Below are 23,723 nucleotides of genomic sequence, written 5' to 3' on the forward strand. Positions count from 1 at the left end.
TACTCTGGGATCCAATCTCCCTCAGCCTCCAAATGCGAAGTGAAAAAGTGGGTCTGCTGTGCAAGCACAGCTTCGACAAATCCTTGGATCTCTTTTTCTTCCAACCAGACTGCTGCCCCTAAAATACTCAAATACAGAAATTCTGGGGTGGCTCTGGGAAGCAGTGAACTTGAGCCATATAGATGGATATCAGAGAGAACTGAGGGGTATTAAGTAGATCAAATTAAGGTGTAAAACAGCAATGCTCACTCACAGAGTTCTGAAACACTGGTGGGCCTAGGTTGGTGTACAAGATGTGTACAAGACCTTTGTAATTATCAATGATTAAATTACCACCTTTTTCAAATGATTTGTTAAAACAGAAAATAAATGAGAGAACTTATCATAACATCCCTCACCTTCATGTGTGATGTGTGTGTGTGTCTATGTTGTGTGTGTGTCTATATCCTATGCAATTTACACACTTAAAGTGTACAGTTTGATGGGTTTTAGTATATTCACAGAGTTGTGCAACCATCACCACAATTTTGGACGTTTTCATTACGCCCTCCCTGAAAGTACATACCCATTAGCAGTCACTCCCCATTACTCATTCCCTCCTCAGCCATAGGCAACCACTCATCTACTTTCTATCTCTACAGATTTGCCTATTCTGGACATTTCATACAAAATCATATACTCTGTGCTGTTTTGTGACTGGCTTCTTTTACTTAGCATGATCTTTTCAAAGTTCCTTCATGTGGTAGCATGCATCATTATCTCCTTATTACTGAACAATAGTCTATTGCGTGAACATATCACATTTTATTTACCCATTCATCAGTTGATGGTCACTTGCGTTGTTTTCCCTTTTTGGCTATTATGAATAATGCTGCTACGAACATTCGTGTACAAGTTGTGTGTGAACACACATTTTCATTTCTCTTGGGCACACACCTAGGAACGGAATTTGCTGGGTCATATGGTAACTCTATGTCTAACATTTTGGGGAGCTGCCAGATTGTTCACCCAATTGGCTGCATCAGGTTCAACTTTCTCCACATCCTCCTCAACAGTTGTGGGATTATCTCTCTTTTTGAGGATAGCTGTTCTAGTGCGTGTGAAGTGCTATCTCATTGTGGTTTTGATTTACATCTCCCTGATGACTAATGATGTCAAGTCTTTTCATGTGCTTATTGGCACATGAAGACATTTGTATATATTCTATGGGAAAAAGTCTACTCAGATTCTTTGCCCATTTAAAAAATTGGGTTCTTTTCCATTATTGGGTTGGAAGAGTTCTTTATATATTCTGGATACAATCCCTTATCAGATATATAATTTGCCAGTATTTTCTCCCATTCTGTGGGATGTCTTTTCACTTTCTTGATGGTGTCTCCTGAAGTACAAAAGTTTTAAATATCAATAAAGTCTAATTTATCAATGTTTTCTTTTGCCGCTCATGCTTTTGGTGTTACCTAACCTAAGGTCAAGATGATTTACTCATGTTTTATTTTAAGAATTTTATAGTTTAAGCTCTTATGTTTTGATCTATGGTTTATTTTGAGTTAATTCTTGTGTATGGTATAAAGAAGGGGTCTAGCTTCATTCTTTTGCATGTGGAAAACCTCACAATGAGTTACTTTTTCAAGGAGAAGCAAAAGAATGAGATTTTTGGTGCCTGACCTTTCATTATAGTATTTAAAATTCAAACGATTAGATTCTAACTTCCCTTGTGGCCCTTAATTCATTTCCCCTCCCTCCCTCCATCCCTCCCTTTCTTCCTTCCTTTCTTCTTTCCTTTCTCCTTTCACAGTCGTTGCCAACTTCTGTTGTTATTCCTTCAGACAATTAACAAATAGTTATTGAACACCTCCTGCACGCCTGATAGTTCACCATGGGATGAAGGAGAATATGTACAAAACATAGACTCTGTCCTAAAAGAGTTTACGGTTCAGTTGAGGTAGTGAGTTTCACATATATTAAACATTAACCAATAACAAGGTCAATAACAACCTAGGGTTCAAACTGGTCCCAGAAATACAGTGAAATATTTGTATTGTGGCAAGACAGCAAAACCACATATAGATCAATGAATACAATTGAAGAGATATGGGGATCAGAGCACTCACAGGGTGCTGGTGGAAATGTAACATGATGTAGCCACATTGGAAAACAGTTCGGCAGTTCCTTAAATGGTTAGACATAACGTTGCTAATTCTAACCCTAGAGAAATGAAAACACATCCAGACAAAAACTTGTGCACAAATGCTTATAGCAGCATTATTCATAAGAGCCTAAAAGTGAAAAAAAAAACCCAGATGTCCACTGATGAATGGATAAATAAAATGTAGTATACCCATGTAATAGGATATTATTCAGTCATTACAAAGAATAAAATATGGATACATGCTACAACGTGGGTGAACCTTGAAAAGATTGTGCTAAGTGAAAGAAGCTAGTCACCAAAGAGCACAAATTATATGACTCCATTTATAAAAAAATGTTCATAATAGGCAAATCCATAGACAAAGTAGATGAGTGGCTGTTTAAGGTTTGGGAAGTGGGGTGATGGGGGTGCAACAGCCAGAGTTTGAGATTTCTTTTTGAGGTGATCAAAATATTTTAAAATTGACTGGGGTGATGGTTGCACAACTCTGAATTTACCAAAAATAATGTTATCTGTAAAAATTAAATGGGTAAATTATATGGCACATGAATTATATCTCAATAAAGCTGTTGTTAGAAAACAAAGACACAAAGACAACCAAAGCCAGAGGGATGAGGAAAAGGGAGAGATAAGTGCAGGCTGGGAGGTCTAAGAAGGCTTCATAGCAAAAAGCTCATCTGTTCATCCAACTATTCATTTGTTCATCCATGAAGTATGCATTTACATGTGCCAGATACTGTGCTAGGTGCAAGGGATCCAGCAATGAATTGAATAAAGCCCTTGTCCTGAAAAATAAAACATAGTTAGGAGAAGGAGAAAATGGAGAGGGGGCTACATATCAGTGGTTGAAGAAAGTCTCTTCTGGGAGGTAGTATTTAAGCTGAGACCTGAATGAAGAGTGACTGCAAACTATGTGGAAGCTCTGGAAGAAAAGCATTCCAGACAGAGGGAACAGCAAGTACAAAGGCTTCAAGGCAGGAGTATGCTTCTGTGTTGGAGACAGAATAGAAAGAGTACCTGAAGTGGAAGAAAAGAGATAAATCAGAGAGTCAAGCAGGGGCCAGATCAAGGAAAGATCTGAAGCCATTGCAAGATCTTTGGATTTTTTTCCTCAGTGTGATGGGGGAGGGTTTTGAACAGAGATGGTATAATGTGGTTTATATTTTAAAAGCGTCTCTATTCTGAGGAGGATAGCCTGTGAAGGCAAGAGCAGAGGCTCAGAGACTAGCTGGGAGGCTGCTGCAATGGTCCCAGGGAGAAAGAACGGGGCTTGGACCTGAGTGGAAGCAGAAAGCTAAAACCAACAGGATTTGCTGATGGATTGGGTGGAGGACATGGGTCGGATTTTAAAATGAAATGTTTAAGTTATGTTTCTACCAACATCCTGATTGTAAATTATACAAGCAGAGATTTCAAGATGGTGACCTGCTGTGCATGTTTGTGTGTGCATGTGTTTTAATCAACTTTATTGAGGCGAAATTTACACATAGTAAAGTTCACCAATTTTAAATGCACAGTTTTTTTTAGTTTTGATAAATGTATACAGCTATTGCATATACTACAAACATGATATAGAACCTTTTAATCTCCCTAGAACGTTCCCTTATGCCCATTTGCCAGGCCTAGCTCCTAGAAACGCTTTACCTGTTTTCTGTTCCTGTAGTTGTGCCTTTTACAGACTGTCATGTAAATAGAATCATACGTCTTTTGTGTCTGGCTTATTTCACTTAGTACAGTGCTTTTGAGCTTGATCCACGGAGTTGCATGTGACAGTACTGTGTACTTTGTTCATGGCTTTACAGTGGATGCAATAGACCATACGTCGTCATTTTGGGAAGCTCTAACAAAATACCATAGACTGGGTGACTTAAACAAGAGAGATATGTTTTCTTACAGTTCTAGAAGTCTGAGATCAGGGTATCAGCATGGTTGGGTTCTCGCGAGGACTTTCTTCCAGGCTCGCAGATGGCCAGCTTCTCTCTGGGTCATCACATGGGGGAGAGGGCACGGGCACATTAATCCCATTACGAGGGCTCCAGCCTCATGGCCTCCTCCACACCTAATTATCAAGGCCCCATCTTCAAATATCAAATTGGGGGTTAAGTCTTCAATGTATGAGTTCTGGGGGATATAATTCAGTCCACAGCACAAATGATTACACCAGATCACAATTTGTTCCATGAATCTGCCAGTGAATAAGTGGTTAGATTATTTCCAGTTTGGAGCTGTGATAAATTAAGCTGTTATAAACATTTGAGTACAATTTCAGTCTGGTCTTGGGCGGAAGTATGGCAATAAAACCTTCCCACTGCTAAGCCATCAAACTGCTGTGTGACAGGACAAGTCAGAATATTCAGCTTCTATTTCTGACACACAAAAAATTGTGGAACTGACAATATTCCACTAGAACGCATGATGTTCACTACTGACACTGTGAGCAAACGACACGTGATAGATTCAAAATATTTTCAATGAAACGGCTGCTGATGCACAACACAGTGGACCCCTACAGGCTCTGCACGCCTTATGTTTTCACAAGCTTTTCCATTTGTCTAACTGAGCTTTCTCTGCTCCACACATACTTTTACCACCATCAGTTGTAATACATCTTTGCAGATTCCACTTCAGGTTGCACTGAATTAGTGTTTTCTCAACTTTTTTGAAAATATCCTGTTCATTCAGACTTTTCACAGAGGCCCATCCTACAGTCATTTCAAATTTGGCATTGACTCCTAGAACAAACAATACTAAGTGAGCAGTATCAGTAACATCTGTTAACTCATCAAAAGCCAGGGAAAGCTACTGGAAATAATCTGCTTTGGCTCTCAATTGATTACTGACTTCCTCCCCCCCCCCCCCGTTCTCTTCTGCCCCCAAATCTCATAGCAGCAAACAAGTTCATTCTCTCTGCACACATTTTGTCAGCTGCTGCAGTCAGGCCCAATTTAAGGAATTTGCCATCAGTAAACGGCCCTCCTTGTTTGGCTAACAAATGAATGACTCAGTAACTTTGGTTACAGTTCACTTGCCTTCTCTACCATCTTGAAGAAATTCTGATGTAATGAGATAGTCTGTTTTAAATATCTCACGTAGCTTATATTCCCTTTTAAATTTTCTAGTTTTTCTGATGGTTGTTCTCCTATGAATTGAGAATGTAGTGTTGGGTGTTTTGTCAATATATATTGCATTCTTTTAGCATGGCTATCATGTTATTGCATAATAAACACAATGCATTGCCATCTAGTTCAATAACAGAAGAATTCACATTCCGTTGGATTACCGTTCAGGCTGGCACATCAGCCCAGCTTCTCCTTCTGCACAATTCTGCTTCTGTCTCACCTTACACAGTTGTGGATCCTAAGAGCACCCTCCTGCTCATCCTCATGGGCTTGTTCCACGAGAAGAGCCTGCTTCCAAGAGGAGCAGGAATGTAGGAGTGGTCTGAGAAAGCAGGTGATGAGATGGGGTTTTGGAGCCATCTTTCTCTTTGCTAGCCTAGCACCGAGGACCCCCTCACTGCCGGGACCTGGGGCACAGATAACTCTTAGCATGAAGTGGTGGTCCAGGTGTGAAGACTTTCACTGGTGGTGAACTGGGATGGTATGCTTCCAGAAGGGAATGTACGAGGCACCTGAGAGACCCGGGGGGAAGGAAACGGCATGATGGGACTGGATGGGCAATTATTAAGCTTCACTGAGGCCTTATGGAAAAAATTATTTTAAAGACAAGGAGTCAGGGCACCTGGGTGGCTCAGTCGATTAAGCGTCTGTCTTCAGCTCCGGTCATGATCCCGGGGTCCTGGGATCAAGCCCCGCATCAGGCTCCCTGCTCAGTGGGGAGTCTGCTTCTCCCTCTCCCTCTGCTGTTCTCAATCTCTCTCGCTCTCTGTCAAATAAATAAATAAAATCTTTAAAAAAATAAAAAATAAAGGCGAGGAGTAATTAATAGGCAGTTGTATAAAAGCTAGAGGGCCTCCTATAGCAAGGCAAACTTCAAGGATCTAAAGGATCCCCATCATTTTTCTATTTAATTTACCAGTATTGCCCCTGCGAAAATCAGCTGAAACCTAGATGATAACAATAGACTACCACAAACTCACCCAAGGAGTAGCCCTATGCAGCTCCCACACCAGATTTCCTATCTTTGCTAGAGAAATTAACACAGCCCCAGGTATATTTCCTATGGACATTGATTCGATGAATGGGTTCTTTTCTTTTTTTTTAAGATTTTTTTGGGTTCTTTTTTAATCCCTATGAGAAGAGTGGCTCAGGAACAGTATGCATTCACATGGAACATACAACAGTATACGTACATTTGTGGTCTTCCTCCAAAGTTATGTTAACTTTCCACCTGTCACAATCCTGCAGAACATCACACTGAAGCTATTACATTGATGACGTCATACTAATTCAGCCAGATGGGCAAAATGTGGCTAGCACATTAGAGGCCTGGGTGTAACACATATACTCCAGAGGGTGGTACATAAACTGTATAAAGTTCAGGGGCCTGTCATATCAGAAAGATGTTTAGGGGTCCAGTGTCAAGGGCATGCCACATATCCCATCCAAAGAAAAAGAGAAATTACTGCATTTCCTACCATGAAGAAGGAAGCATAATGCCTGGTAGTTCTCTCTGGGTTCTGGACACAGTATATTTCACACCAGGAATATTGTTCTGGCCCACATACCAGGTGACACAAAAGGTCCCCAGCTTTTCTTGGGGCTCAGGGCAGAAAAAGGTTATAGAGCAGTTTCAGGCTGCAGTGCAAGCAGTCCCTTTATGCTTCTATAGATGGTGTAGATGGTATCAGTGTTTTCAGTGGTAGAAAAAGATGCTCTGTGCAGTTTATGGCGAGTTCAACTGGGAGTCACAACCTTGGGGCGTTGGAGCTCGGCCATGCCATCTCTAGGAGAGATTTATGTGCCTTTTGAAAAAAACTGCTGACGTGCAGGGCCTGATCATAGGACACCAAGTGACTGTATGTCAGAACTACCCATCATGAAGCAGGCTCTATCAAACCCACCAAGACATAATATCAGGCAGCCAGCAACAATCCATCCTCTGACGGAACTGGTGCATCTGGGATTGAACACAAGTAGGCTCAGATGGTTCAAGCAAGTTTTGCTTGAGCAGGCAGCCCAGACGTCAGGTCATCACACCACCATTAGACCAGCACCTCCTCAGCTTGCACTGATGGCTATATGTAGGCTTCCTTACAACCAGCTGCAGGAGGAGGAAAAATCCTGTATTTGGCTTGTGGAGAGTTGCCTCAGTATGTGACTGAGAATGGATGGCAGTTACGATATAGCCTCACTTAGGGGTGACCTTGAGAAACAGGGGTGAAAGAAGATCTCAGTGGGCAGAACTTCAGGAGGTGCACTTGGGCATCCACTTTGTGGACAGAGAAGTGCCCCAAAGTTAGAATATATATGAACTCAGGGGCAATGGTGAAAGGACTGTATGGCTGGTAGGGGCCTGGAAGAAGAAATTTGGGAAGATTAGGGATAAGGAGCTTGGGATAGAGGCACAAGGATGGATAGATGTATGGGAGTTGCTACAAGGCATGGAGATCTTTGTTTAAGTAGTCTCCACACGCAACATGGGGCTCAAACTCACGACCCACAAGATCAAGAGTCACACGCTCTACCGACTGAGCCAGCCAGGTGCCCCTAGAGTATGAAGATCTTTGTATCACATGTTAACACCCACCAGAAGGCATCCACCGTAGAAGAGGTATTAAATAACTAAGAAGGCAAAATTCACTTGGCCAGGTGGACCTTAGCCAGTCTCTGTCATCAGCCACTCAGTGCTGGCACTAAGGACACATGAATAAAGTGGCCACAGTGGCAGATATAGAGGCTAGTATGAGCCTAATAGCATGGGATCCCACTTACAAGGACTACTGCTAGCTACTGTAGCTGCTGAATATATCCCCAGTATGATAGCAGTCCTCCAGGAGACCAGTTGGCCATGTAGTAGCAAGTTGACTACATTGAACCCCTTCCATCCTGGAGAAGCCATGATTCATCCTGGCAGGAATTAACATATATTCTGGGTACTGTTTACCTTTCTTGCCCACAGGATCCTATCCAGTACTGCTACCTGAGGGCTTTTTGAATATTTCATTCACCAGCACAAGATCTTACATAATATCATGTCAGATCAGGGACCCAACTCACTGAAGTGGAGGTTCAGGAATGAGTCCCTGATCACAGGATTCACTCATCTAGTCATAGACTGGACCACCCAGAAGCTGCTGGCCTGAAAGGGCATCAGAATGGCCTCCTGAAGGCCCACTCGAAGTGCCAGCTTGGAGGCAATACTTTATGAGGATAGGCTTCATCTTCCGGGATGCTACGTACATCTTGAATCAAAGACCTTTATATGGTGCTGTGTCCCCAGTCAGAAGAATACACGGACCCAGGAACCACAGGGTAGAAGCAGGAGAGACCTACTACCATTACTCTCAGTGGGCACTTGTAGAATTTGGGCTTCCAAATCTCACAACTCTGGGCTCTGCAGGGTTAGAGGCATTTGTCCCCAAAGGGGGAATCTTCCACAAGAGGACAAGGCAAGAGTCCTATTGAACTAAGCTACAGTAGCTACCTGAGCACTTTGGACACCTTGTTTGCAGGGACCAGCAGGCAAGAAGGAAAGTCATCATCTTGGCCTGGAGTGATCTACTTGGGTGCTTCTCAGTACTCTCTTGCTCAATTTTGACAATAAATGGACAAGTGCAGCAACCCTGAGCCCCTGAGAAATTGTGGTGGTCAGGGGCTCAGATCCTTAGGTAAGCCACTAAGACCAGAGGAGATGCTAGCTGAGGGGGAGGGGAATTTAGGATTGAAAACAAGTAGGGAGATAGTGAGTACCAGTTGTGGCCCATGGACAGGTGCAGTAGTTGGGGCTGTAGTTTGTCCCACTCACCCTCCTCTTCTACGTTTCCACCAGGAATCCTGGGGGAGCTCTCCTGAAACCGGCCTGTGAAGAGGAAAGAAGATGGTGAGGTGTTTTCCAAAATAGACTGGAGTAGGCCTTCTAGGGTTGACTGTGGTAAATCCACCCTCCCTTTCCCCACCCACCTCTTCCTTTTCCACTCACTGAACATCCACAAACATGAACCAGGTAGTAAAAACCATGGGTCTTGCTACCAAAGTATCTCATAACTGAGTGGGAACGACAGACATCCAAATATGTATGTAGAAAATCCTCTAATATAAATGTTTTAGCGTTCACGTTTTGGTGGAACTTGACCTCCAGGTAAACATAAAACTCCCCCACAAAGTCCCTAGGGGGCGTCTCACGTGTGTTCAGGAGCAGGTCTGGTCCGTTATCACAGACTTTGGCAGTTTTCTGCCTTTTCCTCTCCTCTGGCTCTGCTCTGCTAGGAACCGCTCTACTCTGTGGGTATTGCACCTCTGCGGGCACAGATGCCGTTGATTCACCGCAGCCTGGGAGGTGCCAGAGCTGTCCCATGGGGGTGAGGCTGGGGCATGTTCTCCCCGCTTTTGTGTTTTGCTTTGTCATGGGTGGGGAGGCATGGAAGGAGGTTAGTTTGTGTACCCATTTTTGGCATGGTTTTTTAGTTAAATATCCCTTTCAGTTTTTACTTAAAGTACTCTACCCTCTTCCTTCCACTTCCACAGGACTCAGATAAGAATCGAGTGGGGGACCGGACTGGGAGGCAAATGCAGTGATAAGTGGAACACTAAATTGTCCCTTCCACAGACGATTCACTGGAGGGCGTCCAACAGCTCCAGTCTCCTCATGGGCACAGACATCATCTAGGTGGTTGCAGCTTATGTTCAAGCTGAGTCCTCCCCTCATTGTTCACAGAACCAGGAGGATGAAAAAGAGGGAAGGATTCGTTTATCCTGGAAGATCAGGGAAGACGCTACAGAAGAAATGTCCCCTGAGTGGAGTGTTAAAGGTGGAGTAGAGGTGGGGAAGAGGAAAGTGGAAAGAGCAAAATCTGAGCACGGGGCCCTTAAAATGTTTGTTGACTCAAAGATCTTGCTCCAGAGAACCTACATTCCCACGCAAGCAGATCAGCAATAAACAAATGAACAAAAATGTGTATCCTTGACATATAAGCCCTATGTGAGCTAATAGGGCTTATATGTCATGTTAAGGGGTTTGCATTTCATCTTAAAAGCCCATAGGGGGCCACTAAAGTGTGTTCAACAGGGGAGTAACATCACCAATCTACCCTTTTGAAAGAGCTCTTTGGTTGCAGTGGGAGATGGATTGGAGGGTGAAGACTAGAAGCTGGGAGAACAGTAAGAAGGAAACTAGAGCAATCCAAACACGGAGTCGGGTAGAAGAGTCCTAGATGGATTTGGGAGCTGTTTGGGAGTGGAGTCGCTAGAACTTAGTGACTGGTAGGATAAGGGAATGAAGGAGAGAAAGGAGTCAAGGATGGTCCCTAGGTTTCTGGTTTGAGCAGTTGCGTGGAGGTGGAAAGCATTCCCTGAAAAAGGGAATATAGGAGAATTAAATCTGGAAGGGGATGTTGTCAATTGTGTGGGTTTGAGATGTTGCAGGACTTCCTGAGGAGATGCCCAAGTAGGCTGGTATATATGTGGATCCAAAGGTCAGGAGAGATTTGGCAGCCAAAGGCACTGAAGCCAGGATGTGGGTGGGGTGCCCAATGACAGGCAGAGTGGGGAGAGGAGAGGGCCAGGGTGGGCCCCAAGTCATCCACATCCAAAGCCTTGCCCAGTCTATTGTTCCAGCCATTTGCCTCTTTCTGCAGGCAGCACATGGTCCTGTCCCTGTCCTTGGACCTTCCCCTTATGGGTTTTTGCCCACAGGGTTCTTTTTTCTAGTACCTAGCTCAAATATCAACAGTTTGGTGAATCCCTCTTTCCATAAAGGAATGATATGTTTATTTGTATGTTTCCTCCAGAGTCTGGTGAGGTCAACATCTCATGCATCCTTTTATTATATTCCCCTGACATGGAAAATATGTTCAGCACGTTACAGGTGTGTGGCGTTGATATGAGTAAATGAGCGAGCAAAAGAATAATTGGAGTGAGAGGGCTGGGAAGCCAGGAGAGTGACGTCAGCAGCTCAGGGGGAAAGTTCACTGTAACAACGGTGCCCACTGTGGGGCTGAGAGGCCTTCTGGGCCACCGTCACCTCTAAGTCACCAGCTCTGCCAGGCCTTCGGCATCCGCGGCCTCCCAGAGCAAAGCCTCACCTTTTCCCTACTTCCAAGTCTGGTCCCTAACTTTCCGCCGTCCCCATTGGTTGCGCGACTGCCCAATGGGCAGACAGAATCCGTGAGCTCCCGCTCTTCGCCTGAGGTGTTTCCGCTCTCGTTCGCGCGTCTCGCGAGCGTTATAGTGACTCCCAGAGGCGGGTTTCGGCTCCCGGCGCTGGAAGGGTGACGGTGTTTCGAGCGGACGGGAGCAGAGACCATGTTCCGAGCTGCGGCTCCAGGGCGGCTCCGGCGGGCGGTGAGTCCCGGAGGGGTGGGCCGGGACCGGTGACGGTCCGGCCTCAGTGTGCTGCCCCTGTGAGAGTCTTGGCGAAGGTCATCGTCTCCCACAGACCTGACCGGCCTTAACGCAGACGGGCCCAGCCCGATCTGTAGCTCGGGCTCAGAGTTTTGGGGCCTGCTCTGGACTCCTTCCGGGTCGCCAGCGTTGGGGGGCGGGGGCGAAGTCAGAGGTCAGGGTGACCTCAAGTATGAAGCTGCGCTTCTGCCTCCCCCCCCCCCGCCCCCCACCTCCGGGTTTACTCCGCACTCTCCCAGGCCGCAGGGTTCTCCACATTGGCGGGGAGCAGGCTGCCACGTCCCCGGGAATCACCAGCGGAGGGAGGAAAATGTCGCTGCTGGGAGGCCCTTTTGGAAAGAGTTTAAAACCTGAATTCACCTGGAAGCCAACGTTTCTGGAGAAATTAAAACCTTTTCTCTGGGCGCGTCGTGGCTGCTGGCATCCGCTCACAGTCTGGGGGACTGGGGGGCTGGAAGGGGAAGGGTGATTTTGTGGAAACTTGCGGTGCTCCCTGGCTATTGGGGCAGTGCTGAGGATAGGTGATTGTAGTGTAACGTTAACCATCCAAGTTGACAGCTTTAGTCAGTTTTGAAAAGCAGGCATCTTTTCATACTACAGGCTGACCTGCTTTTAAACCAGTAGTAGATTGTTGGTTAAAGAGCCAGGGAACTGTTGATAGTGGTAAGTTTTTGATACTTTCCTTAGTGACAAATCATGAGTTTACCACATTTTTCTCTTGTGAGAAATACTGATAGAAAGTATATTTTTGTCTTTATGCTATGGGACAATAGTATTTGGAGGTTGACCCATTACAAGTCAAGTAACAATTTATATTGTGGATTCTATAAGTTTTCCAGTTTACAATTAGGTTAACTGAAAAACAAGATTGTTAAACTGGGTCAGAAACCTTGCTGATGTTTTGTACTTTTTCTACAGGTTGTTTTATGCATGCATATTTTCCCATCACACCACAGAGATTTTTCTAACTGAGACATAGCTGGCAATCTTCCTAGATGTCTGTAGGTTCTTTTTCTGTGTATTCCTTGTTTCATTAAAAAAAAAAAAAAAAGTCCTGTGTGTCCCTGTCTCCTGTGAGAAAAGTTCAAATCCCCATCCTTCAGGGCATTGTTCATTCTTTTTTTTTTTTATTTTTTAAAGATTTTATTTATTTATTTGACAGAGAGAGAGATAGCGAGAGAGGGAACACAAGCAGGGGGAGTGGGAGAGGGAGAAGCAGGCTTCCTGCCGAGCAGGGAGCCCGATGTGGGGCTCGATCCCAGAACCCTGGGATCATGACCTGAGCCAAAGGCAGACGCTTAATGACTGAGCCACCCAGGCGCCCCCATTGCTCATTCTTTATCCCAGGAGGTTTTTTTTCTCAGAAGATATAGATATAAACAAGTTAAAAGTCATTGATTTGGGAAAATTCCACGTATCAGAGTCAGACTGGCAGAAAAATAGCTATGCAGTAATTAGAAGGTAGTTTTGTGGGCAGGTTAGGAGTCTGGCATAAGTGAAATAATCTTGCGCCTGGGTGGCTCAGTTGGTTAAGTGTCTGCCTTCAGCTCAGGTCATGATATCAGGGTCCTGGGATTGAGCCCCATGTCTGGCTCCCTGCTCAGTGGGGAGTTGGCTTCTCCTTCTGCCCCCCACCCCGCTTGTGTTCTCTCTCTCTTTAAATAAATAAAATCTTAAAAAAAAAATAAGTGAAATAATTTTAGTGGGGGCAATTTAGGACTCAGATGTTTTATAGATCTAACAGAAAAAATGGAATGATTAGCTTAAGTTTAACACAATTTGCCAATAGACATACACGGTATTTCCAAATCTTTATTGTGGTTTGCCAAAAAGTTTGACCTTGACTTACTTTGAAAATATGAAGTCAAGCTAAGTAGAGTAGTTGCCCTAAAGTCATAAGAATGTTTCAGAGTTGAATTTCAAGAATATAAGGAAGTGGCGGGAACACTTCTAAAATAGATCCATAAATACACATACATATTTAACTTTTTAAATTTTGAAATAATTTCAAACTTACAGGAAAGCTGTAAGAATAGTGTACATAATTCTCAAAACCCTTTCAGTTTTACTAGTTGTTAATAGTTTGGCACATGTGCTTTATTTCTTTTCATATATACTTATTTTTCTTTCTCCTTTTTTTTTTTTTTTAAGATTTATTTATTTGAGGGAAAGCGCGTGTGCATGCATGAGAGAGAGAGAGCGAGAGAAAGAGAGCGCACGCCAGCACATGCACTCTGGGGGAGGGCCAGAGGGAGGAAGAGGGAGAATCCAGAAGCAGAATCCCGTGGAGCTGGATTCATGGAGCCGAGATCCTGACCTGAGCTGAAACTGACTGAGCCACCCAGGTGCCCCTATTATTTTTCTGAACCATTTGAGAATGTGTTGCAGACATGCCCCTTATTCTTAAGTAGGTCAGTGTGTATTTTCTGAGAACAAGGAGGTTCACTTTCATTTCCGCAGTAAAATCGACAAAGTCAGGAATTTTAACAATGATACGGTACTGTTATCTAATTGCAGACATTCATATGTTGCCAGTTGTCACATTAATATCATTTATAGCAATTTTTCTAACAGTTTGGTTTAGGGTAGTCCAGGATCATGCCTTGCATTTAGTTTTCATGTCTCTTTAGTCTTTGTTAGAAAAGCTCCTCAGCCTTTCTTTAGCTTTGATGGCATTGACTTTTTTTTTTCTTTTAAAGATTTGTTTATTTGACAGAGAGCGACACAGCGAGAGAGGGAACACAAGCAGGGGGAGTGAGAGAGGGAGAAGCAGGCTTCCCGTGGAGCAGGGAGCCCGATGCAGGGCTCGATCCCAGGACCCTGGGATCATGACCTGAGCTGAAGGCAGACGCTTAACGACTGAGCCACCCAGGCGCCCCTGGCATTGACATTTTTGAAGAGTGCAGGCCTTCTTTTTTGTTGACTGTTTCCGATTTAGGTTTGTCTGGTGTTTCCTCATGGTTATTTTGGTGGGGGTCTCACAGAAGTGATATGTGTTCTCAGTGCATCATGTTAGGAGGCTCGTAATGTTGATTTATCCCATTATTGGTGATACTAACTTTACTTAGCTAAAGTGTTGTTCACCAGGTTTTTCCACTAACAAGTTACTACTTCTACCTTTGTGATTTTTAACTAATTTGTAGGGAGATACATTGAGATTATGTAAATCTCTTGTTTCTCATCAGACTTTCACCCGTTATCTTAACATCTATTGATGTTAAGAGAAATTATTCCTAAAATGTAAAATGGTAATTTTTTGAATTCCATCATTCCTTCTACATTTATTAGCATTCTATTATAAGGAAAAACATTTCCTTCTTGCTTATCTATATATTTATTATGGATCCTTTATTTAGTAGATTGTAATCCATTAATATCACATTTTTTTTATTAGGTGATGTTAATCACCATACATCATTAGTTTATGATGTAGTGTTCCGTGATTCATTGTTTGCATATAACACCCAGTGCTCCATTCAGTACGTGCCCTCTTTAATACCCATCACCAGGTTAACCCATCCCCCCACCCCCCTCCCCTCTAGAACCCTCAGTTTGTTTCTCAGAGTCCATAGTCTCTCATGGTTTGTCTCCCCTCCAATTTCCGCCCCCCTTCATTTTCCCCTTCCTGCTATCTTCTTTTTTTTTTTTTTAAACATATAATGTATTATTTGTTTCAGAGGGAGAGGTCTGTGATTCAACAGTCTTACACAATTCACAGCGCTCACCATAGCATATACCCTCCCCAATGTCTATCACCCAGCCACCCCATCCCTCCCACCCCCCACCAGTCCAGCAACCCTCAGTTTGTTTCCTGAGATTAAGAATTCCTCGAATCAGTGAGGTCATATGATACATGTCTTTCTCTGATTGACTTATTTCGCTCAGCATAACATCCTCCAGTTCCATCCATGTCGTTGCAAATGGCAAGATCTCATTCCTTTTGATGGCTGCATAATATTCCATTGTGTATATATACCACATCATCTTTATCCATTCATCTGTCGATGGACATCTTGGCTCTTGCCACAGTTTGGCTATTGTGGACATTGCTGCTATAAACATCGGGGTGCATGTACCCCTTCGGATCCATACATTTGTATCTTTGGGGTAAATACCCAGTAGTGCAATTGCTGGATCATATGGTAGCTCTATTTTCAACTGTTTGAGGAACCTCCATACTGTTTTCCAGAGTGGCTGCACCAGCTTGCATTCCCACCGACAGTGTAGGAGGGTTCCCCTTTCTCCGCATCTCCGCCAACATCTGTCGTTTCCTGACTTGTTAATTTTAGCCATTCTGACTGGTGTGAGGTGGTATCTCATTGAGGTTTTAATTTGGATTTCCCTGATGCCGAGCGATGTTGAGGACTTTTTCATGTGTCTGTTGGCCATTTGGATGTCTTCTTTGGAAAAATGTCTGTTCATGTCTTCTGCCCATTTCTTGATTGGATTATTCTTTGGGTGTTGAGTTTGATAAGTTCTTTATAAGATTTTGGATACTAGCCCTTTATCTGATATGTCATTTGCAGATATCTTCTCCCATTCTGTCGGTTGTCTTTTGGTTTTGTTGACTGTTTCCTTTGCTGTGCAAAAGCATTTTATCTTGATGAAGTCCCAGTAGTTCATTTTTGCTCTTGCTTCCCTTAAGCCTTTGGCGATGTTTCTAGGAAGAAGTTGCTGCGGCTGAGGTTGAAGAGGTTGCTGCCTGTGTTCTCCTTTAGGATTTTGATGGACTCCTATCTCACATTTAGGTCTTTCAACCATTTTGAGTTTATTTTTTGTGTGTGGTGTAAGGAAATGGTCCAGTTTCATTCTTCTGCATGTGGCTGTCCAATTTTCCCAACACCATTTGTTGAAGAGACTGTCTTTTTTCCATTGGACATTCTTTCCTGCTTTGTCGAAGATTAGTTGACCATAGAGTTAAGGGTCCATTAACTCTATATCTGGGCTCTCTATTCTATTCCATTGATCTATGTGTCTGTTTTTATGCTGGTACCATGCTGTCTTGATGACAGCTTTGTAATAGAGCTTGAAGTCTGGAATTATGATGCCACCAGCTTTGCTTTTCTTTTTCAACATTCCTCTGGCTATTTGGGGTCTTTTCTGGTTCCATACAAATTTTAGGATTATTTGTTCCATTTCTTTGAAAAAAGTGGATGGTATTTTGATGGGGATGGCATTGAATGTGTAGATTGCTCTAGGTAGCATTGACATCTTCACAATATTTGTTCTTCCAATCCATGAGCATGGAACGTTTTTCCATTTCTTTGTGTCTTCCTCAATTTCTTTCATGAGTATTTTATAGTTTTCTGAGTACAGATTCTTTGCCTCTTTGCTTAGATTTATTCCTAGGTATCTTATGGTTTGGGGTGCAATGTAAAGGGGATCGACTCCTTAATTTCTCTTTCTTCTGTCTCGTTGTTGGTGTATAGGAATGCCACTGATTTCTGTGCATTGATTTTATATCCTGCCACTTGACTGAATTCCCGTATGAGTTCTAGCAGTTTTGGGGTGGAGTCTTTTGGGTTTTCCACATAAAATATCATATCATCTGCAAAGAGTGAGAGTTTGACTTCTTCTTTGCTGATTCAGATGCCTTTTATTTCTTTTTGTTGTCTGATTGCTGTGGCTAGGACTTCTAATACTAGGTTGAATAGCAGTGGTGAGAGTGGACATCCCTGCCGTGTTCCTGACCTTAGTGGGAAAGCTCTCAGTTTTTCCCCATTGAAAATGATATTGGCTGTGGGTTTTTCATAGATGGCTTTTATGGTATTGAGGTATGTACCCTCTATCCCTATACTCTGTAGAGTTTTGATCCAGAAAGGATGCTGTACTTTGTCAAATGCTTTTTCTACATCTATTGAGAGGATCCTATGGTTCTTGTTCTTTCTTTTATTAATGTATTGTATCACATTGATTGATTTGCAGGTGTTGAACCAACCTGGCAACCCAGGGATCAATCCCACTTGGTCATGGTGAATAATCCTTTTAATGTACTGTTGGATCCTATTGGCTAGTATTTTGGTGAGAATTTTTGCATCCATGTTCATCAAGGATATTGGTCTGTAGTTCTCCTTTTTGATGGGGTCTTTGTCTGGTTTGGGGGTCAAGGTAATGATGGTCTCATAAACGAGTTTGGAAGTTTTTCTTCCATTTCTATTTTTTGGAACAGTTTCAGAAGAATAGGTATTAATTCTTCTTGAAATGTTTCATAGAATTCCCCTGGGAAGCCATCTGGCCCTGGGCTTTTGTTTGTTGGGAGATTTTTGACTACTGCTTCAATTTCCTTAGTGGTTATAGGTCTGTTCAGGTTTTCTGTTTCTTCCTGGTTCAGTTTTGGTAGTTGAAACATCTCTAGGAATGCATCCATTTCTTCTAGATTATCTAATTTTCTGGCATATAGTTGCTCATAATGTGTTCTTATAATTGTTTGTATTTCTTTGGTGTTGGTTGTGATCTCTCCTCTTTCATTCATGATTTCATTTATTTGGGTCATTTCTCTTTTCTTTTGATAGAACCAGCTCCTAGTTTCATTGATCTGTTCTACCGTTCTTTTGGTTTTTATTTCATTGATTTTTGCTCTGATCTTTATTATTTCTCTTCTTCTGCTGGATTTGGCTTTATTTGCTGTTCTTTCTCCAGCTCCTTTAGGTGCAGGATTAGGTTGTGTATTTGAGACCTTTCTTGTTTCTTGAGAAAGGCTTGTATTGCTACATGCTTTCTTCTTAGGACTGCCTTTGCTGCATCCCAAAGATTTTGAACAGTTGTGTTTTCATTTGTTTCCATGAATTTTTTTAATTCTTCTTTAATTTCCTGGTTGACCCATTCATTCCTTTGTAGGATGCTCTTTAGTCTCCACGTATTTGAGTTGTTTCCAACTTTCCTCTTGTGATTGAGTTCGAGTTTCAAAGCATTGTGGTCTGAAAATATGCATGGAATGATCCCAATCTTTTGGTACCTGTTGAGACCTGAATGTGGCCTAGGATGTGATCTATTCTGGAGAATGTTCCATGGGCACTAGAGAAGAATGTGTATTCTGTTGCTTTGGGATGGAATGTTCTGAATATATCTGTGAAGTCCATTTGGTCCAGTGTGTCATTTAAAGTCTTTATTCCCTTGATGATCTTTTGCTTATTTGATCTGTCCATTTCAGTGAGGGGGCTGTTAAAGTCCCCCACTAGTATTGTATTGTTGTCAATGTGTTTCTTTGCTTTTGTTATTAATTGGCTTATATAATTGTCTGCTCCCATGTTAGGGGCATAGATATTTACAATTGTTAGATCTTCTTGTTGGATAGAGCCTTTAAGTAGGGTATAGTGTCCTTCCTCATCTCTTATTATAGTCTTTGGTTTAAAATCTAATTTGTCTGATATAAGGATTGCCACCCCAGCTTTCTTTTGATGTCCATTAGCATGGTAAATGGTTTTCCACCCCCTCACTTTCAATCTGGGGGTATCTTTGGGTCTAAAATGAGTCTCTTGCAGACAGCATATCGATGGGTCTTGTTTTTGTATCCAGTCTGATTGGGGCATTTAGCCCATTTACATTCAGGGTAACTATTGAAAGATGTGAATTTAGTGCCATTGTATTGCCTGTAAGGTGACTGTTACTGTATATTGTCTGTGTTCCTTTCTGGTCTATGTTACTTTTAGGCTCTGTGTTTGCTTAGAGGACCCCTTTCAATATTTCTTGTAGGGCTGGTTTCGTGTTTTGCAAATTCCTTTAGTTTTTGTTTGTTCTGGAAGCTTTTTATCTCTCCCTCTATTTTCAGTGACAGCCGAGCTGGATATAGTATTCTTGGCTGCATATTTTTCTCATTTAGTGCCCTGAATATATCATGCCAGTCCTTTCTGGCCTGCCAGGTCTCTGTGGATAGGTCTGTTGCCAATCTAATGTTTCTACCATTGTGGGATACAGAACTCTTGTACCGAGCTGCTTTCAGGATTTTCTCTTTTTCTCTGAGACTTGTAAGTTTTACTATTAGATGTCGGGGTGTTGACCTATTTTTATTGATTTTGAGAGGGGTTCTCTGTGCCTCCTGGATTTTGATGCCTGTTTCCTTCCCCAAATTAGGGAAGTTGTCTGCTATAATTTGCTCCATTATACCTTCTGCCCCTCTCTCTTCTCTTCTTCTTCTGGGATCCCAATTATTCTAATATTATTTTGTCGTATGGTATCGCTTATCTCTCGAATTCTGCCCTCGTGATCCAGTAGTTGTTTAGCTCTCTTTTTCTCAGCTTCTTTATTTTCCATTATTTGGTCTTCTATATTACTAATTCTCTCTTCTGCCTCATTTATCCTAGCAGTTAGCGCCCCCATTTTTTATTGCACCTCATTAATAGCCTTTTTGATTTTGACTTGGTTAGATTTTAGTTCTTTTATTTCTCCAGAAAGGGTTTCTCTAACATCTTCCATGCTTTTTTCAAGCCCAGCTAGTATCTTTAAAATCGCCATTCTGAACTCTAGTTCTGACATCTTACTAATGTTCATATTGATTAGGTTCCTGGTAGTCGGTACTGCCTCTTGTTCTTTTTTTTTGAGGTGATTTTTTCCATCTTGTTATTTTGTTCAGAGGAGAATAGATGAATGAGAGAACAAAATACTAACAGGGTAACAACGACTCCAGAAGAATATACACTAAACAAATCAGAAGATACCTGAAACCAGAGGAAGAGAAAGGGAAAGAAAGAAAAAAGAGAGAGAGAAAAAAAGAAAAAGATAAAAACAAACAAAAAAACAGAATATGATCAAATATGATCAGGCTGGTGCATAGATCAGTGCCACACACTAGATTTTGGGCATATTTTTGTCTGTTAGAAGAAAGTGCCTCCCAAAATTTTAAAGAAAGAAAAACTTATATATGTACAAAGATAAGGGTAAATACGATGAAGGGATGGAATATGACTGTAAAGATGAAAATTATAAAAGATTTTATAAAAGGAATTGATAAGATAAGGAGTTGGTTGAAAAAAGAAAGAGGAGGATTTAAAGAGGAAAAAAAAAGGGAGAGAATGTGATCAGGCAGGAGACTAGAACAAAGCCATACGCTAGAGATTTAGGGTATATTTTGGTCTGTTAGAAGAAACTGTATCCTAAAATTTTAAAGAGAGAACAACTTATATATATACCAAAAATAAGGTTAACTACTATGAAGGGATAGAATATGACTCTAAAAATGAAAAATAAAAAAGATTTTTTTTAAAAGGGATTGATAAGATGTTGGTTGAAAAAGGGAAAAAGAAAAATCAAAAAAAAAAAGAAAGTAAAAAAAAAATAACTTTGGTGAAAGACTAAAGAATCATGGGAAAAAAGCCATGAATTCTATGTGCAGTATTCCCCTAGCGCTGGAGTTCTGCGGTTCTCATTGATGGGTAAACTTGGTCTTGGCTGGCTGTTCTTGCTGATCTTCTGGGGGAGGGGCCTGTTGCCGTGGTTCCCAAAGGTCTTTGCCGGAGGCAGAATTGCCCCGCCCTTGCCAGTCCGGGCTAAGTAATCTGCTCAGGTTTGCTTTCGGGAGCTTTTGTTCCCTGCAAGCTTTCCGTACAGCTTTGGAGGATGAGAGTGAAAATGGTGACTTCCCAATCTCTGCCCCGGAGGAGCTGAGAACTCGGGGCCCGACTCCTCAGTGAGCCCCCAGAGAAAGCAGTCATTCACTCCCATCTCCCCGGTCTCTGGCCACACTCCTTGCTCACCTGGCCTGTGACCGAGCATTTCTATCTCTGGCATCTGACCCCGTGTGGAGTCTCCAAACCCAGCAGATCCCTGCAGTGTGCTCGGTTTATGGCAACCCCGAGCTGGGAGCCCACTCCTCAGCTCCGTCTCTGCAGCCGGCTTCCCTGCTCGGATACCTGGGAGCTCTGCCGCACTCAGGCACCCCCGGTCTTTCTGTGATCCTGAGGGTCCTGAGACCACACTGTCCCAGCGATGGTTCCACCCCTCCACCCCCCCACCCCACCTCCGCTTAGCCACTGGAGCAACGTCCGTCAGTGGAGCCGACTTCTAAATTTTCGATTTTGTGCTGTGCTGCTCTATCACTTGGCCGGAAGTGGCCGCCGGAGGCCCCCTCCCCCGCCATCTGTCCTCCCGAATATCGCCTCGGATTCACTTCTCCGCACATCCTACCTTCCAGAAAGTGGTTGCTTTTCTGTTCAGAGAGTTGCTGCTATTCTTTTCTTCAGTCTCCTATTGAATTTGTAGGTGTTCAGAATGGTTTGATCCCTATCTAGCTGAATTCCTGGGACCAGACGAAATTCAGGTCTCCTACTGCTCCGCCATCTTGCTCCTCCCTCTAATATCACATTTTTAAAAAAAGGTTTATTTTAGAGAGAGAGTGTGTGCGCCCCTGAGCTTGTGTTGGTGGGGGAGGCACAGGGAGAGAGAGAGAGAGAATCCTCAAGTAGATTCCCCGCTGAGTGCAGAGACCAACATGGGGCTCCATCGCAGGACCCTGAGATCATGACCTGCACTGAAATCAAAAGCTGGCTCCTTAACTGACTGAGCCACATAGGTGCCTCACTATCTTAATTTTTTGATGCTCTCAAGTTGTCCTATATTTCTAAAGTGGGAGTCCCTCTGGCTCCTGTTTTCTAATGATGATGTGGGAAACAAACGCAAAAGAAGAAAATTAAATTTCCTTATTGCCTACAGCCCACTGACAAGTCCTTGAAACAGGTAGAGTGACCTTCCTCTAGGAACTCACCTGCCTTTATGATTAACATTACTCTGACTCCCAGGATCCTGTAAGTCTTCTTTAACATATAAATTCCTTTGGAAACTTCCTTTATCTCTACCCTCAAGATACATGTTTACAATCATCCTCCAAGAATATGGACTACTAGGGGCGCCTGGGTGGCTCAGTCGTTAAGTGTCTGCCTTGGGCTCAGGTGGTCCTGGAATCGAGCCCTACATCGGACTCCCTGCTCAGCAGGAAGCCTGCTTCTCCCTCTCCCACTCCCCCTGCTTGTGTTCCCTCTCTCTCTGTGTCTCTATCAAATAAATGAATAAAATCTTGAAAAAAAAATATGGCCTTCTAATCTGAAGGGTCTCATGACGAAGGTTATAGACAGTAATAAATGACCTTTCCCTAACAATGGCTAGCCCCTCAGTAGCTAGTCACCCGACATAGCGCCAGTATAGCTCTTTCTGCCACAGGTCATGTCTCCGTGCTTTAATAAAACCACCTTTTTGCACTGAAGACATCTCAAGAATTCTTTTTTGGCCATCGTCTCTGAACCTTAGCATTTATACATCAGTGATGTCATAAAGTCAAGGAGCTTATCTGAAATCCCTACTCTTGAAATTTAAAAAATTTGTTCTGTAGCTAACCACGAGTTATTTAGGAAGGTATATTTCTACAAATCTATATTTTTAATAATAGATTATTAAAAGGTTGTCTTGAACTGTTAACAATGTGTATATAGTAACCACATTTAAAAATGATTAAGATGAGGGTGCCCGGGTGGCCCAGTCATTAAGAGTCTGCCTTTGGGCTCAGGTCATGATCGAGTCCCACATCGGGCTCCCTGCTTGGCGGGAAGCCTGCTTCTCTCTCTCCCATTCCCCCTGCTGTGTTCCCTCTCTCACTATGTCTCTCCCTGTCAAATAAATAAAATCTTTTAAAAAGAAGATTAAGATGATAAATTTTATAAGTGTTATTTACTGCAGTTAAAAAAAAAAGATACCTTAAATTGTTAGAACGTAAGTTAAATGACTTGCATTTCGTATCCAGGTTGTTTCTAGTATTGACCTGATTTGTGCCCTTGAGCAAAGTCCTTCATCTTTGGGGTCTCTTCAATGTCATCTGTTTAATGGAGGTGGTATTTTACATCTACAATAAAGAGCTAGAGAACACATTAAGAGGAAAATAGGTAGGCATTTGCAATTAGTTAACATTCTTGTGGGGAAATTAATCTGAATTATGAGTATTATTTTATATTCATTTGCATTTGAAATTGATTTGTTGACTAATTAAGATACCAAAGAAATACTTTATGTGGAGAGTGAAGCAACCCTTTTCAAGGGCATTTGAATGTTCCTGTTTTTGTATTCATTGCCAG

General features: G+C 42.6%; 1 protein-coding gene across 1 annotated transcript in view; it reads left to right on the forward strand.

The window, feature by feature from the left end:
- Positions 1–11,442: 11,442 nt before the first annotated feature.
- Positions 11,443–23,723, forward strand: part of ETFA (electron transfer flavoprotein subunit alpha) — an 88,446-nt gene continuing 76,165 nt past the window's right edge. Inside the window, exon 1 of the mRNA XM_021693741.2 lies at positions 11,443–11,610. Within this exon, the coding sequence (XP_021549416.1) occupies positions 11,572–11,610 (39 nt within the window). The 5' untranslated portion in view covers positions 11,443–11,571. The remainder of the gene's footprint in view (positions 11,611–23,723) is intronic.

Source organism: Neomonachus schauinslandi, chromosome 9 (genome assembly GCF_002201575.2).
Source record: "Neomonachus schauinslandi chromosome 9, ASM220157v2, whole genome shotgun sequence".
Taxonomy (NCBI): domain Eukaryota; kingdom Metazoa; phylum Chordata; class Mammalia; order Carnivora; family Phocidae; genus Neomonachus; species Neomonachus schauinslandi.